At 39.8% G+C, this 17,302-nt stretch overlaps 1 protein-coding gene across 12 annotated transcripts in view; it reads right to left on the bottom strand.

Moving 5' to 3' along the window:
* Positions 1–17,302, bottom strand: part of LTBP1 (latent transforming growth factor beta binding protein 1) — a 389,022-nt gene that overhangs the window by 69,242 nt on the left and 302,478 nt on the right. For all 12 annotated transcript variants that reach the window (XM_078056161.1, XM_078056162.1, XM_036119099.2 and 9 more), the window contains 2 exons: positions 12,372–12,494; positions 6,983–7,108 (listed from right to left, as the gene is read on the bottom strand). In XM_078056161.1, the coding sequence (XP_077912287.1) occupies positions 6,983–7,108; positions 12,372–12,494 (249 nt within the window). The remainder of the gene's footprint in view (positions 1–6,982; positions 7,109–12,371; positions 12,495–17,302) is intronic.

The following is a 17,302-nucleotide window of genomic DNA, read 5'->3' as shown; positions in this document are numbered from 1 at the left end:
TTAGAGAATTAAGTCTTCAAAAAATAGAAAAGGCTTCACCAAAGTACACAAAATACACTCAGTTTGGAGTCATCGTATTGTATCTGTTTCCTGATATTCCAGGATGAGTTATAGACCCCCTCTTTACATTTTCATTCATGCACTGTTTATTGTGCCCTAACTAATTATTCTCAATGCCATACAGCTGCGAACAAGACCGTCGCAAGGCCTCATCAGCCTTAGTGTCCAGGAATGGGGTCTGACGATAAACAACAAGAGAAAGAAGGAGAATAAGGTGGTTAAAAAAGAGCAAAGGGGGGAACAGGAAATATTAGAGGGTGAATGTGAGAAAGGGTGGCCAGAAAGCATTCCCTGAGAAAGAGACATTTGAATAAAGACCTCTAACAGAGAAGAGGTGACCATCTCTACACTTCTTAGTATAATAAATTTCCTTGTTTTAAGTTGTTCATTGCAGCCAAAAACATTCCAATTAATACTCACCCTACCCATAGGTTTGTCATGAAGATTAAATGAGAAAACTGGTACAATGCACTTAGCATAGTGCCTGGCTCACAAGAAGAATTCAAAAAATGCTATTATTATTATTATTATTGCTCTCATTTTAATAAGGTCATGACATCAACTATAGGAAGAATCTCCAGTCCACTCATGTTGGGAGTCCAAGACCACCACGGGACAGTCCATCAGCTGGATGCCTAACAAATAACCAATTCTGGAATCAATGTATTAGATATTACAACTGAAGCCTAACGTATAAAAATACTACTCACAACAATCTTCCATGACCTATTAAGTACTCTGCTTGTGGAGGACATCAAAAGATTCACCAAAATAGACACAGGAAGCCTGATGCCCTGGCAGAGCGCTGGGTGGCAGTAGATGGTGGAGGGGGCAGCTCACTCTCTGCAGACTTCACTTTCTGGCAGTTCCATGTCTATTTTTTGGCTGCAAGGAAAGTGTTTACTTCTCCGTCTATGAACAGATGATTTTCCATAGCTCTGGGGTTTTAAAAGGTCAGCAGTGATAAAAGGCTTAGGAAGAGCTCTTGAATTTCTCTGCTACTATTATGAATTTCTTTATAAAAATGTTGATATACGGAAGACAATCAAGCAATGCATGGAAAATATGTATTCCAGATCCAAAAGCAGCTTATTCCAGCAAAATTTCCTCAGCCTTCTCCCTAATGATTTAAACATCCATTTTCACTCACTTCTGCAGAAGTACATTCACGGGAGGAGTGAGCGTGAAGAACAGTAGCCTTTATAGCAGGAAGCCGTTTCCCTTCTTTACCTGGAATGTTGTAGGATCCTTTTCCTTTTTTACATGTGGGGGGGAAAAGGATCTTATTGCTAACGTAAGTTCTTTTTCTTTAGAAAAGAAACACTCAGGTTGTATTCTCTTACTAGATTTTTCAATTTCTGACCCTAAAGCTATTAAAAAAAAAAAAAACACCCAAAAACAAAAAAAAAACAAAAAAATAAACACAAAAACTAAAAAAAAAACAAAAAAAAAAACCCAAAAAACCTAAAGCTCTTTGGGCCAAGTAGCCAGATGTAATATATTACATCCTACTTGACTAAATCATTTTAATTTTTTTTTTAAAGATTTTATTTATTTATTTGAGAGAGCGAGAATGAGAGAGAGAGAGAGAGAGCACATGAGAGGGGGAAGGTCAGAGGGAGAAGCAGACTCCCTGCTAAGCAGGGAGCCCGACGTGGGACTCGATCCCGGGACTCCAGGATCATGACCTGAGCTGAAGGCAGTCGCTTAACTGACTGAGCCACCCAGGCACCCTTGACTAAATCATTTCAAAAAATATTTTCTCCTTGGTGATAGATATGAAGTTATATCTCCATGCCACAAAGCCACCAACTGCCTTGGCTCACTGTCAGCAATGGTTTTATACTTTCTTTCTATACTTCTCAGTAGAAAATGTACCTAATATTCTGAAAACAAAACCATGCTTGCTTCAGATTAGTTTTTATTTCTTCGATTTGGCAAAAGTTGCCTTTACCCGTACTTTCTGGTTCCAATGAACACAAAATTAGCCTCAGAGTTTAAACCTAACTTCTTTAGGCTTTTTAAAAATTTTTTTAGTAATGTCTACACCCAATGTGGGGCTCGAACTCACAACACTGAAATCAAGAGTCACAGGCTCTTCTGAGCCAGCCAGGCGCCCGCCCCTCTTTTAGTCTTTCTGATATCACTGTTCTCAGTAAAGTTCAGGAGGTCAGCCATCCTGACCACTTGCCTCTGATTACGTTCTCCCTTTCCAATGAGTGAGTTAGCAAGAAGCAGTTTTTAGAAGATACCCTAAAAAGTTATAGGATTAGAATCTCTAGAGCTATTTAACAACAGGGCTGGATTCTTTGAATATGCTGGGATTCAGTGTTCAGGCTACATGTTTATAAGAAGTCTTCTTCCAATCTTTTTAGATGTCAAATTCTGAATCAGCATTAGAATTGTCTTGAAAGTGGGAGCAGAAGCTTCTGATCACAGAGCCTGTCTGAGGTATTATTTTAAAAAGTAAGAAATAACATCCAGGGGAGGAAAATATAGGAGAAAACAGAATTAAAATTAAGGGTTTTGATTTTTCCTTTCTTATGATAAACAGGGAATTCTAGAAATGCCTGACTTCTAAAAACAAAGGTTATTTTCAAGAGCAGTTTCAAGTTCACAGTAAAATTTCACTGAAAGTTCCCATGTTCCCCTCCTGTCTCCCCAACTCCCCATCCTCTTGCCCAGGCTCCCCCACTATCAACATCCCTGAACATTTGTTATGACTGATGAACATACACTGACACGTTATTATCAACCCAAGTCCATAGTTTACATTAGGGTTTGCTCTCGGTAATGGACTCTGATTTGTACTCCCCCGCCGAAAGAGAATTCATGTGGGCAAGAGGCTAACGGCCCTCAGCAGACAATCTCATGCCCTCCGGTCTATTTATTGACAAGCTATTATCCCTCAGCCAGGGGATGACCAGTGTAAAAAAGGGTACCTGATAAGGTTTCACTTGTTACCCAGACACAAAATTTCTCTGATTTCTCTCAATACGGAGGCAGAATGGCCAACTCAGCCCACCCAAGTTAGTAAGGTAGCAGCTTTCCATTCCTTGCTCCAGCCCTCAGATCTCCCTCACCCTGCTCTACTTCCTGTTCCCACAGGGCTTCTGTCTTTCTAGCCTATTATGTAGTTTATGAGAAAGCAGGAATTGTTGTTGTTCACCGACATAGCCCCCGTACGAGAACGGTGGCTGGCACCTAGCATACACTTAATATTTGTCAAATGAATGAATGAGGATGCTTTCTAAAAGACAAGGCTTCGGGAGGGATTTTGGCCATGGTTTGGAGGCCTAATTAGCCATGACTACCCAGGTTCTGTAAGCCAGCAGAGCTGTGTTGCTGGGCTCCTTTAGGTTCCTGCTAGATCAGCGTGGCCCTTCTAAGGTGTGAACAGGCTGGAAAGCAGTGAGGTCTAGACATGTCCCCAGCTGCACTTGTTGTTGTATAAACACTCATTCAACCTGGATGCCCAACTGAGAGAGCACCACGGCCCCTGGCCAGAGCAGCATACAAAGACCCACGCATGGCATGATGCCAAGTAAGAGGCTGGTTTGGTGGGACGGGCGTCAGGGGACAGACGTGTGACACTTAGGAATCTGACGGCCACACGTTTCCCTACTCTCCCACTCACACACATTCTGCTGTCGAGGATGAACCCAAACCCTGGGTCAGTTTACACATGGGATGATAAATATTTTTCATGAGTTAAAGCTCTGCAACAACAACAACAACAAAAAACTAAAAGAGCAAAAGAACTGTGATTTTTTAAACACATGAATAAGATAAATTGGGACATAAAACTGAACTTAGTGAAAAAGGTAAAAAGTTTCCTTTGCTTTTCTACATAAGATAAACACTCTAGCTAAAGGACACAGAGGTGGTGGCAGGAGGAGATGAACCACAGTTCTAGGAAGAAAGGGAAGCAGAGAAGAGGAAGTCCATCAGAAGAGTCCAGTTTCCCTGCACTTTTCCAACACCCACGTGTGAGATGGGTGAAAAATGACCTGACCTGCATAATATATCATGTTTCAACCTGTGCTTATTTATTTATTGGGGGGGGGGGAAGGGGAGATAGAGAGAGAAAGAGAATCTTAAGCAGGCTCCACACCCAGTGCAGAGCCCAATATATGGGGCTCGATCTCACAACCCTGAGATCATGACCTGAGCCAAAATCAAGAGTTGGACGCTTAACTGGTTGAGCCACGCAGGCACCCAAATAACCTGTATTTACTTATATCCCTAAAGCATAACTATGTTATATTGTTTAAAGGCAAAAAGATAATTTTCTGTATGTACTATTTACTTATTTATCCCAGATTCCGCTCCTGGAAGGTAGGTTCCAAGTGGACAAGAGCTGTGTTTTGCCCGGCACAAGACAGGCACTCAGTAAATGAATAGATGAATTAACAGCTCACCCGCCACATACTTCCCACTCTACTCCAATTGAATTTCAAAGAACACTGTTGTTCTTCATGTCCGGTAGGAGAATCAAGGTGTTCCTCCTTCCTCTATCAGGTTATCATGTTCCCAGAACACCACATACAGAAGGGGAAGGAAGGATGCAGTGGTGCTGTTTTTATTTCTATACAATCTGCCATGCTACCTGATACCTGAGATAGTTTATGCTGATGGAGTATGCCTCTCCACTGTGGTTCAGTAACTGGGAGCAGATACCAACGAAGCCACTGGAAATCAGGGACGGGCCCTCTTCCCTCAGCTGGGAGGGATGCAGGTAGCCCAGCTTAGGGCAGGCTATCCCAGCCCTGCGTCCTCAAGTCTCCAGCTGCCTAACCCCGAAGTTCAGAAATAAGCTGGTGGGAGGGCATGAGGAGAGCCAGTCACTTCTCAGTGTTAACTCAAGTACTATGCACATCAGTTCCACAGCTAAACCCTGATCACATGGGCTGGCTTCATCCTACACCACGGCCAGGGGTAGAATCAGGACATTCTGCTACTGCCACAAGTTTCAGGCTAAGTCCAACAAAGGAAAATTTGGACCAGTTTAATGCAGTGGAGTAAGCCCATAAAAAATGAAAGCTTTGCAAAGCTTCTTCTAGAAAGAGAATAACATGCCTAGGGAGATTTCTAGTTATACTGCCATATATCAGCACAGTATTCTAAATTACCTATTTTGTTACTTATAAAATTGTCCAGTTTCTAGAGTAAAAAAATATGGACCAAGTGTCAAAGAAAGTATACTAAATAGTGTAAATAGTAGTAAAAGTACTAGAAGTTTTCTAAAAACACATTTTAAAATTCAAGTCTTTGCCAAGTAGATGCCTAACAAAACTAGAACTGCAGGTAAATTACAGTGATTATATCAGTATTTAAAAAGTATTTTTAAATCAGTAAAAAAAAAAAATCAGTATTTAAAAAGACACGGAATTAAAAGAAAATCGCTAAGTACAAAAGACAAAATGGATGCAAAAGTATTTATATTGGTATATTCTTCTGGAACAATAACTTTCGCTAGTGAGCATGTGAGGTGACCTGCAGTTTCTTCTGAACATCATTTCTGCATGGCACCACCATTGGTAGTTATAACATGGACCATTTTTCAGGGAAGGAAGCCCTTCTAATCCATGTTTCAGACCCAAATGAAGAATCAAACCTGCATTTTTCTGGAATGCGGGGAAATGTGCCTTCTGCCCATTGGTGTCATCAGTGACTCAGATGGGCTAGCACCCTGACCCTCTGCCAGGGAATGCCACCGTCTCTGCAGAACAATGGATGTATTCACGCAGGGTCTTTCGTAAGAACTCTAGGCTCAAGGTCTAAATATAAGATCCAGGTAAAACTCGAATCACTGTACCACGGAATCCTTGCAAACCTCTCATGGCCACCTTGAATGATGTTTTTCCCCATTTCCCAACTTCTGATGGCTTCCAAACCCCTCAAAATCTGCTTGCTCAAACCACACCCCACACTATCTCTCTTTCACTTGAAGCCAAATCTGGCATCAATGTTTTGTCTACTCAGCAGGAGAGCAATTTCAACAATCGCCTGCTTTTTATAAGATCAGTTTATTCTTCCCAATATAATAATTACTTTCAGATGAACCTGGTCGCTGTTCCTTGGCTTGCTTCCACTGTGGTACGAGCAAGGAGAGGAGGCAGTTCCTGCTGCGCTCTTTTTTAGAGCGAAGAATTTGGGTTCTATCATAGGCCCAGGACAGAACCTTTGCAATTTACTTCTTTCCAACTTAGCTGGCTTTTGATAACCTAGGTGCTCCAAGAGATGGACTGAAATTATGATTACGGACACCTTCTCAGTTTCCTTTTAAAAAGGTTCAGGTGAATTATTCCTCAACTTATCAAACTATAATAAATCATTAAGAACATAAATCTTATGAATACAAATAGTGCCGTATCCCTACAAACATGCAGAGGTTGCAAAGAGAAAGCCAACGCTCTTATCTTAATGTCTTACAACACAATTAGCTTTCAAGGAGATAATAAATACCAATGGGCAAGAACATACACCAACCTACAGCTAAGGATGTTAGAGAAGTAACGAAAATCTGCTGACAGTGGTACAGAGAAGAATCACACATGTTCACAATGATGAAGACGATCTGTATGACCCTGAACCAAAACTGGCAGAGTCATATCAGGGAGGTTGCTTACAGCTTTCCCCACGTGGACCTGAAATCATCATGTCCTGCATGTTTCCACTAATTAATTCACAGTAATGGAATCACCCGTGAGTATTTTCATCATCATAACCTTAGGTTATCCTATGTGTAAATCCCAGCAATTCCCGAGCTGTGAGGAGTCACCTTGATGCATACATGCTTGGAGGCCTTAAATCATGAGTATCTCATAGTGTCTTCCAGCCTTTGCCTGCTTCAACAGAAAGCAATCTCCTCTCTGCTTTATCATGAGATAATTATAGGCCTCCTGACGGTTTATCTTACCTTCACACGTATGGCCATCTGCAGAAATTGAGAAACCCTGTTCACAGACACAGTGAAAAGAACCTTCTGTGTTGAGACACTCTCCATGAGGACCACAGCGTCCGGGCCGTTCACATTCATTAATATCTGCAATTGAAAAGAGTTCCAAATATGTGAAAAAAATTTTTTTTCCTTTGGTTTCATATGATAAGTGTCTGACATACAGTAAGCAAATCTATTACAAAAGCATCAGACACTTATTCTATGGCCAAAATGTACTATTTGTACATATACCAGACCACATACAGTAAGCAAATCTATTACAAAAGCGTCAGACACTTATTCTATGGCCAAAATGTACTATTTGTACATATACCAGACCACAAGTTGGATTGTTTTAAGAGATAAACTACTTTGGTTCAATCATATGAATAAGCCAATGTTCAACCATTTTCTTTTTTTTTTAAAGATTTTTTTTTTTTTTAAATTTGACAGAGAGATAGAGAGCACAAGTAGGCAGAGTGGCATGCAGAGGGAAAGGGAGAAGCAGGCTCTCTGCTGAGCAGGGAGCCCGATTTGGGGCTCATCCCAGGACCCCGGGATCATGACCTGTGCCAAAGGCAGATGCTTAACCAACTGAGCCATCCAGGCGCTCCTCAACCATTTTCAATTTACAAAGAAAAAGGCATTTTCATTTTCAGACGTTCAACCTGAATGTACTTTTTTTTTTTTAAGACCTATTGGAGGCTTGAGGAACACTAACAAACAACTCCTCTGAGAAATAGTCTTCATCTGTGAGCATGCTGTGTTCTTGTGCTCTCCCAGAGCCATGCACACAATCCTGATGGAGCCCCACAGCATCATGTCACCTCCACACCGACTGACCCCCACGATGTGAACTCCTTAAGGGCAAAACTGGACATGTCTTACTGATAGTCTTTGGTCCCTAAAGTGGCCCTTCACAAATGTCTGAATATATAAATGAAATAGCCTCTAATCTGTAATTGGTTGAAAATGGATAGAAGACATAAAATACAAGAAAAAGAAGGCCTTTTAGATCAGGGAAGTTTTAATCATTTGCACAGCTTTGTGAGGATGCAATTCGTGAGTGAAGGCAAGGGCTTAGTACAGTGCCTAAATACCACAAAGGGTCAGAAAGTGGTAGCTACGATTATTAACACTCATGAACAAATAATGCTGTACACGTGTGTTGACCATCTTAGCACAAGCCTTGTGCTGACCTGCTTGTTCTCAATGAAGCGTGATTACACTCCCCATGGCCAGGGTCATGACGCACTCCTAAACACTTTCAGTGCATGAAGTGAAATGTTCTATCAAACCAGTGCTAATTATTGTGGATACAAGTGCTTATAGTGACAACATAAGGAATCCTAGAGAATGGTCACTTACTCACAATGGTACTGACATATGCAACTACCTGTCTGCACTGTGTTTTAATCAATGTTTTACTCAGTTGTGTCCCTTATTACACTGATGGCTCCTTGAAGAGAACTACATATTTGAATGGAGTCCCCAACTCCTAGTACAGCACATTCATAGTGTATTAGGGATGTTTGCCCACCACAAAATCTGTTATGTTCACTCTCTCCTAATTAAACCATGATTGGTTAAGGTACTCTTATTTAACTAGGGCCATGAAAACTATCACAGGTCCTCGGCACCCTACAGGCAGGAGCCCTACTAAGGCCATTTTCTTCCCTTTCTGAAGTCTCCTTTACCTCTCAGTAAAGAGGTCCTTGATACATCTTCTTAGAAGTCCATTTTTAATTCAATTAAAACCATTTACTGAATGCTTCCTATGAGAAGGTTGAACAGGCTGGGGCCCTCGCCATTATGAGGCTCACAGTATAACAGGGGAGGTAGGAGCCAACATGCATAGTTGTAAAGCTTAATGGGCACATGGAAAACACGGATTATGAGCCCTTCCCAGTGACCTCTAGAACATGCTTACCCATCAACCCTACAGTTCTCCTCCATAAAGTCATCCCTTTCTCTGCACCCAGGATCTCCTGGTGCTCTTCTTTTTGCTCTACTCACCTCACTGTGTGACAGATATTCTGGCAACACCACTGATTTATTCATCTGTCTATATCAATCCTTAACTCTTTACCATTCCATCTGCCATATATTCGCACTAGTTGGCCTATCCACTGCTGAATCAAAATAAGAAACCAAGCAGGAATTACTCATATTTCTTAACAATCCTCCCACTCTTGTTATTGTCACTACTTTAAGAGCATTTCGAGGAAGAGCAATGGATCATTTTCTACTTGACTATTTCTCAATGTGACTTCACCCTGTGACATCCTTCACTTCTTTTATAAAATCTCTGATACCTTTTATGATTTGTCCCTACCCACTGGTAATACCTTAGACTGGTCATCTTTTTTGAACTCTGACCTTCTCTTGGCTTTTAGTTTCATTCTTTCCAACCTGCTGCCTTGAGTTACCTCTATCTGGGCAACAAGGTTCAGTAAAGTTCTACTGGCCTGGGGGGCAAGCCCAAGGTCCATATCCACCTTGTGGAGCCCAATAGGTTATCCAAACCTCCTCCTTATTTCATCCTATGTCTCAATGTGGCCCTTTAAAAGCTGCCAACTTGCAACTTTGCATAGGGAATAATGTGCATGAAGTGCTTGCTTCAAGAGAAGTCACTGATTAACAAATAATTGTCTAAAAAGTTTGATGACAGGAACTGAAGACGAATTCCCAGACTTTTTTCCAGGAAACCGCTAAGAAAGAACAACATGAATATCTGGAACTGGAGAAACATATGCATTCAATTTGGGTTGTACTTATTGAGGCATTTTTAAACTATGCTGCTAGTAACTCAGCCGAAAGCCAGACTATATTTAAGTTGGGTTTCTTTCATGGGTCCGAGATTCCACAGAAATTCACAATTTCGCATGTGTAAGTCAAAACGCAAAACTGAAGTGTGTGTTCTGAATCTCAAATGTATGCTGTCACATTCCTACAGAGACTATTAACATGGAATTTCCATGCTGTCTGTATATCAGCATTAATTTTGCTGGGGGAAGAGACTCTTACACTTCCAACTGAAAATGCCTTACTCAATATGGAACTATCTTCAGATTATTAGGTAAAGTTTAAAGCTTATGTCTATCACACACTGTCATTCGTGTGTGTCCCATGGTTATCAGCACTGGTATCAATCACATTTTCAGCATTAAAACAAACTCTAAAATCTACGCCTATGTACAGAATGTGACCTGGCCATGAGATTAGACAGAAGTAGGCTAGTAACTTCAGGTGGACTGAAAGATCAGAAGGCTGCTTCTAGCGACATAGCCAAAGGAGAGGATTTAAAACAAGATGAGTGTACGTTGTCATTATAAACAGCCTCTAATCAGGGAAAGGTGGGTGATGGAACAGATTCATAGATAATAATCTAAACGGTACTAAAACCTGCTTCAGGAATATTTTTCATTTGTTTGGATTTAAGTTTTTTAAGCAGACATATTAATTTAAGGATTTACAGTTAAAAAACATGTTTGGAGAAGTGACATATTAGAGTTGATATCAAATCACAAACAAATTTAATGTATTGAGAGAAGACAGTAGTATAATTAATAAATCAGATGGCTAAATTACTTCCTTGTGATTTAACTCTAAAAGTTTATGAAATCTGCAATATGCAATCATTGTCCATTTACAGAAGATTTAGTTTGCCTCTATTTGGTCAAAAACTGTGGAAGAGAAGAATGAGAAAAGAAAGTATTGCTTTTAAACCCAAATGTCTATAATAAAAAAACAGGATACTGGGTTTTTTTTAGGGGGCAACTCTTGGCATTTTATATAAATCAAGATTCATTTGAAGATGTAAAAGTTCTAATATTCGCACAGCAATTTTATAATTCAAATATTTCTTCTCCGTTGCATTAAATCCAAGCACATTTACTTTCTGCATTGAAAATACTGAAAAATTTAAATTCACCTTACTGCATCCCAATGGTAAAGGAATATAGGACAGCAAATGAGGTACATCACAGTATAGTTAAATCTTGGATCGGTAAGTAAATCAATTTTAAAAGATCTCGAGGCAAAGGTCCGTGTCTTTGGTATCACAGTGACGTACAGCTAGGTGTGGACAAAGCTACGGATATAGGGTATAGTGTGATTCTAGTGCTACATCTTAGACAGTATGCACCATCTTCCCTTTCAAGTACTATACATCCGGGACATGAGAGAGAAGACACAACTGATGACAATCCAGAATTAAAAAGTTATTCATGTCCAGGAGCAGTGGATAAAGAAGAACTCCAACAACCTCTACTTATATGTACTTTGGGATACACTTCACAGTTCGTTAATGGAGGGGAAACAACTAGGAAAAAAAATTATCCAAGTAGCAGAAATAAGTAAGTATAAAGATAAAGATAAGTGAGAGTCTTTGGTGGAAGAAATAGGCATGGATTTCTTAAGACTAATAAAAAGGAAAACTGGGAGGGCAGCCAGGTAGAGCTAAAAATGTTGAGATGAAGGATCTAAACAATCTGATTTTTTAGTCCCAGCATCACCAATAACTCAGCGTGCTATACTGGGGGAAAAACACTGAATCTCACAGGCTTCTTTCTTTTCACTAAAAATGTAGTAATTATTGGTAGGGCAACACAGGGAAGAATTGTGGGAAAAGATCCTGGGTTCAAATCTCAAGGGAGGAGCATGCTAATTAATTTCTCTGAGCCTCAGTTACTCATGTACAAAATGGATATAAGAAAAGCTGCCTCTTAAATTCTCCACAAATCCATGAGCTACCCAAAGCAACTGGCACATAGTAGGTGTTCAATTAAAGCTCTTGTGGTTGGTACTGTATTCTTATCCATACCTTGCATCCTCTATACCTTTGTTTGGGAGATGAAATGTGATAGCACTTTGAAGAAATAATAAAATCCTGTCCTCTATACCTCTATAATTTTGACCAAATTATTAATGAGGTTTTTTTTTTTTTTTTTTTTAGGAAGAGGAAAAAGCTGAATACTGGATAAAAACAGGGATCAAGGAAAGGATGGATAAATACCAACTATGAGATAAAATGAAATATACCCACGAAGGACATAAAAAAAGCCAGAAGATAATTTTTAATCTAGCACCAAGACTGGCCCATGGAAGGAACAGCAATTTCAGGTGATCTCAGTTACCACAGAAGCTTGCAAAGCTAGGGCACAATTCCAAAATGCTTGAGTTTCAGTTAACATGGAGTACAAAGTAAGAACTTCCCATACTTGATGCAGACCCAAGAAAGAGATTTTTAAAACTATAAATTGGCATAGCTCATTTATATATAAATGGGTAAAGCCACAGACTACCATCAGGAAGCACCACAGAACTGAACAACGATGTAAATCAGGACTAAAAAGCAGAGAAGTACCTTGACATCCTTTATTGTCATTTAGCTGGAATCCATCTGGACAAGTACAATCATATGACCCTTCAGTGTTAATGCAGTCTCCTCCTTGGCAAACACTGTTGTCCTCCAAGCATTCGTTGATATCTGTAAGTCAATTTTAAAAATTTAAAGGATGGAATAAACTATATTAAAAAAAATTAAGCATTACTCTTACACACAAAAATCAGGTAAATGAACATTATTTTACATCTTTTACAAGAATATAATTTTTAATGGAAGACAGCTTTTTAACTTTTGATTTTTAAAAATGAAACATTTTGAAAAGACTTTGGCTTTGAACAATAAAGTTTTAACATCAAATGAAATTTGGAAGAGAAACCGTCAAAGTCTTGTACTGAACAATTTACTTGGCTATGTTCTTGGTAACAACAGGGAATAAAAATATTCTTTAAATATGTATTAAGAGGGACACCTGGGTGGTTCAGTTAGTTAAGCATCTGCCTTTGGCTTGGGTCATGATCCTGGGGTCCTGGGATTCAGCCCAGAGTTGGGCTCCCTGCTCAGCGAGGAGTCTGCTTGTCCCTCTCTCTCTGCCCTTCCTCCGCTTGTACTCTCTCTCTCTTAAATAAATAAATAAAATCTTTAAAAAATAAATAAATAAATATGTATTAAGAATATCCTGAGCATCTAGGGGTGCCTGGGTGGCTAAGTCAGGTAAGCATCCCACTCGATTTCAGCTCAGGTCATGGTCTCAGGGTCCTGAGATTGAGCCCCAACACAGACTCTGCATTGGGTATGCAGTCTGCTTAAGATTCTTTCTCTCCCTCTGCCCCTCCCCACCCCCCTCTGCCTCCCTCTCTAAAAAATAAGTAATAAATATAGAAAGCGAGTGGGGGCACCTGGATGGCTCAGTCAGTTAAGTGTCTGACTCTTGATTTTGGCTCAGGTCATGATCTCAGGGTCATGAGACCAAGTCCTGTGTGGGGCTCATACTAGGCATGGAACCTGATTACGATTCTCTCTCTCTCTCTCCCTCTGCCCTTCCCCCACCTCTCTCCCTCTCAAAAAAGAAAAAAGAAGAGTATCTTGAGCATCTATTTATACAAGATCCTGTACTCTGCATTGTAAGAAAAATTTTAAAGTATTTGACATGATTTCTTCTCCCAAACAGAAATGATTTAAATTATATTAATAAAAATAAGCACAAAATATTACATTGCTTTGTAAGTCCAAGCAAATTCAACCTGAGAGTTGCCAAAATATATAATAACTTGTCAAAAGAATAGTACCAACTTCATGTGTCACATGGATTTAGAGAAGAGATACCATAAAAGCCAAAGGTGGCTTCATGTAACAGAGGGGATTTACTTGAAGCCTGGAGAGCAGAGTAGAGAGTGGAGGAGGGGAAGAAGGGGGCTTTTGGCAGGAAGGGGAATCAGCGAGATCAAAAGCTCCATTGAAGTCACTTACTCAGCAGCTATCACCAATAGGTTTGAGGTTGACTGGATTTTTTAATGCATATATTTATAGCATATGTGCAACTAAACATGGTTTACGTAACTAGTAATGAGTTCTGACTGTGAGCATGTGAGACAATTAATGACCCCCCTCACTGCGTGAATGCTGGGCAGATCTTTCACGAGGGCTCTTTATTACCACATTTACTTCCAGTCAGAGCTCATTACTCCTAACATAGTCCATGACTCCCTCTTCTGTTGTCTGTGCAGGATTTTAATTATGAGCACTGAGGAAAGCTAAGGAACAAAACCTTCTTTGTTCTCTCAGACTTTGGCATATGATGGCATTTCTTGCCAATAATTATGATTGCTGCGAAAACGCATGAGAAGTTCCAGGAAGAAGTGAACATGGAGACAGTTGTAGTCTCAATCTCCTCACTGTCTCATTCAAAATGTTGGCACACCAAATTAAATTTTCCTCATAGAACCCAATCCACCGTTCATGAGGCAAATCAAAGAGAAACAAGCAAGCACCTTACAATTTTACTCCACCGAAAGAAACACAAGTCAGGCTGTCCCCCTAGATTAAAATGTTTCTGAATACTGATCCTAGAACATAAAACACAGCTGACGTGACCTTGTCACAACTAAAGTGGGTTATCCCTTCTTTAGTGTGTTTTTCCAACTTCACTCAAGTAAAATTTACATACAGTACATGCATTTAATTTTAAGAGTCTAGTTCAATGAGTTTGAACAAATGTAGATCCATTCTTGTGATCACCATCACAATCGAAGTAGACATTTCTTTATCCATTTACATCTGTTGGGATCGCTGTTGGATTCTTAAATCATCACAAATGCAATCATTTTTTAAAGAATTGTGAGATATCTCTGTAAGAATGTTATTCTATAGTTACAAACATAAGGCTTGGTGATATTTCCCTTTGACTCCTTTTCCAGTCTGCCCTGAAATTTCCATTCCTAATTAACCTCATGTCACGAAAAAGACACTAAAGGAAAATTATGCACAAGACAGAGAAGAGCATGCAGGAGTGTCTCCCATGAAGTGTGAAACCTTTAGGTTTCATTTCCATGCCAAAGAATGTTTTATTCCCCAGCTAACTGACCCTTGGTACATCAAGATTTCTAAAAGTGGAAACAAAGTTAACTGAGACTAGGCTTTTAGATATAAATTCTATGAAAATAATTCATAAACCCCAACTCTCTGATTTGTTTTCAATAATGATTGTGTCAAATGGGGATAAACGCATCTACTGGGTATGAATCTCTACCATAAAACATGTATTAAGTGAATATACTAGACCAACCATTAAAAAAAAAGATGTAGGCATTTCCATCACCCTAAAGGTTTCCTTGTGCCCCTTTTCCGTTTGGCTTCTGATCAGCACAGTGTTTTTGAGACTGATCTAAGTTATTGTGTGTACCAACAGCTCTCTCCTCCTTATTGCCGAGTAGTATTCTACCATAAGAATGTGCCTCAATTTGTTGACCCATTCACCTTTGATGAGTGCCTGGACTGTTTACAGTTTGGCTATTATGAATAAAGTTTTAATAAACATTCATGTGTTAGTCTTTGTGTAATCACAGGCTTTCATTTTCCTTGAGTAAATTCCTAGGGGAGGGGTGGAGTGGCTGAGTCACAAAGTAGGTTTAAATTGTGATAAAACGGTCCCCTAAAGTGGCTGCACCATTTTACGTTCCCACAGGCTGGCATGAGAGCTCCAACTTTCCATATTTATTCTAACAGCTCCACAGCTATTCTCATGGGTGTTACGTAGGCAGTCGGTTTTTAGATTTACCTTTCCTTGTTCTGTTGGAAACTAAGATAACCAAGGAAAGGCATATTGGATCATTAGCGTCATGTGAAAAATCTCAATTCAAAAAAGATGAAGGAGAGCCCTGAGAACATGAATTTCATCCACAAGAGAAACACACTGCATTACCTAGATGTTTGCCTTAGCATAATGGAAGCACATCAGCTTTGTTCATACTACTTTAAAATCATTTGATTTTCATTCATTTTTCAAAATCTAAGAGAACCTATGTGAGGAAAAGAAACACTTATTCTAAGTGTTTATAAATGATTGCATAGATTTGAAAACTGCATTACATTAGAGCCTGATTTAGTCTAAATTTTTTTGAAAGACCTCTATCTTCAAAAGCAAAAAAAAAGAAGAAGAAAAAGAAGAGAAGAGAAGAGAAAAGAAAAAGCAGGCTGAACATTAAGAGAGAGCCCAACACACGGGATGGTCCTGCACCACTGCCTAGGGTGGTGTGAAAGATAGAGCCCTTCTAAGATTTGGGCAACAGGCTTTAAGGAAATGATGTCGATCTTGATCACACCTTCACTAGAGAATGCACTGGTCAAAGTCACCAGAGATCCCCACCCTGTTTAATCCCATGGTCAATTCTGGCCCTCATCTTGCTTAGCAGCACTGTTTGACAACAGTTCATGACTCCCTCCTCTCTGAAATGTTTTCTTCTCTTGGATTTTGATTTTCATCCTTCCTCTCTTGCCACTCGGTCTCAATCCCCTTTGCTTGTTCCTATCCTCCTCCTCACTTATAAGTGGGGGGCCAGGACTCCATCTTCGACCCCTTTTCTCTTCTAACTATCCTTACTCCCTTGGTGATGTCTTCTAATTTCACAGCTTAAACACTATCTATATGTTAATGACTCACAGCCCAGGACTGTGAATTCCACACACACAGGTCCATCTGCCTTTCAGATCAGCCCCCTCCCCCCTTCCACACTTCCCATATACCCCCTTTTATTTTTCTCCATAGCATTTATTGCCACTTAACAAACTATATATTTTACTTATTTATCATGCATATCTCCCTCACTAGAATGTTAGCTCCACAAAGGAAAGAATTTTTGTCTGTTTGGTTTATTACTATATATTCTATACCTAACAATACCTGGTACATCCTTGGCATGCAAATATTTGTGTAATGAATGCATACATGAAAAGAATGAATGATTTTGACTTGGAAAGAAATGTCACAAGGAAACAAATACAAGCACTTCTTTTCTCACCTTTTTTGATTTGGTCCACAAAGAAACGACCAAGAGAGAGGGGCCACAGAAAGGCAGAGTAAATCATAAATCTTCTTTTTCAGGCTTTGCAAGGGACTAGCATGGAGCAATCATAGTGATGGGTTGGGGAAGGGGCTAAGGCGTGCACGGAAATAGAGATTGTATCTAGAAAGGGAACAAGTCAGAAGCAGGGCCTTTGAAGGCTGAGAGGCCAAGACCTCTAATAACCAGAACAATGGAGGCCACCCTTCACAGGCTGAATGGCTACTGAGCATGTTGGCGCAAGTAACACATAGACATTAGCACAATACTTGTGATTCTGACTCTGATTCTGACTTCCAGAAGGACTGTAGGATAACACTTCAAGAAAACAAGGCCTTTGGCAGAATTATTAGAGGAAAGTCACACATGTAAATATAAAAGCCAACAAGAAAG

The sequence above is a fragment of the Halichoerus grypus genome, chromosome 10, assembly GCF_964656455.1.
Source record: "Halichoerus grypus chromosome 10, mHalGry1.hap1.1, whole genome shotgun sequence".
In the NCBI taxonomy this organism is placed as follows: domain Eukaryota; kingdom Metazoa; phylum Chordata; class Mammalia; order Carnivora; family Phocidae; genus Halichoerus; species Halichoerus grypus.
Note: the sequence above shows the minus strand (reverse complement) of the source record. Positions and strands in the feature narration are given on the sequence as shown.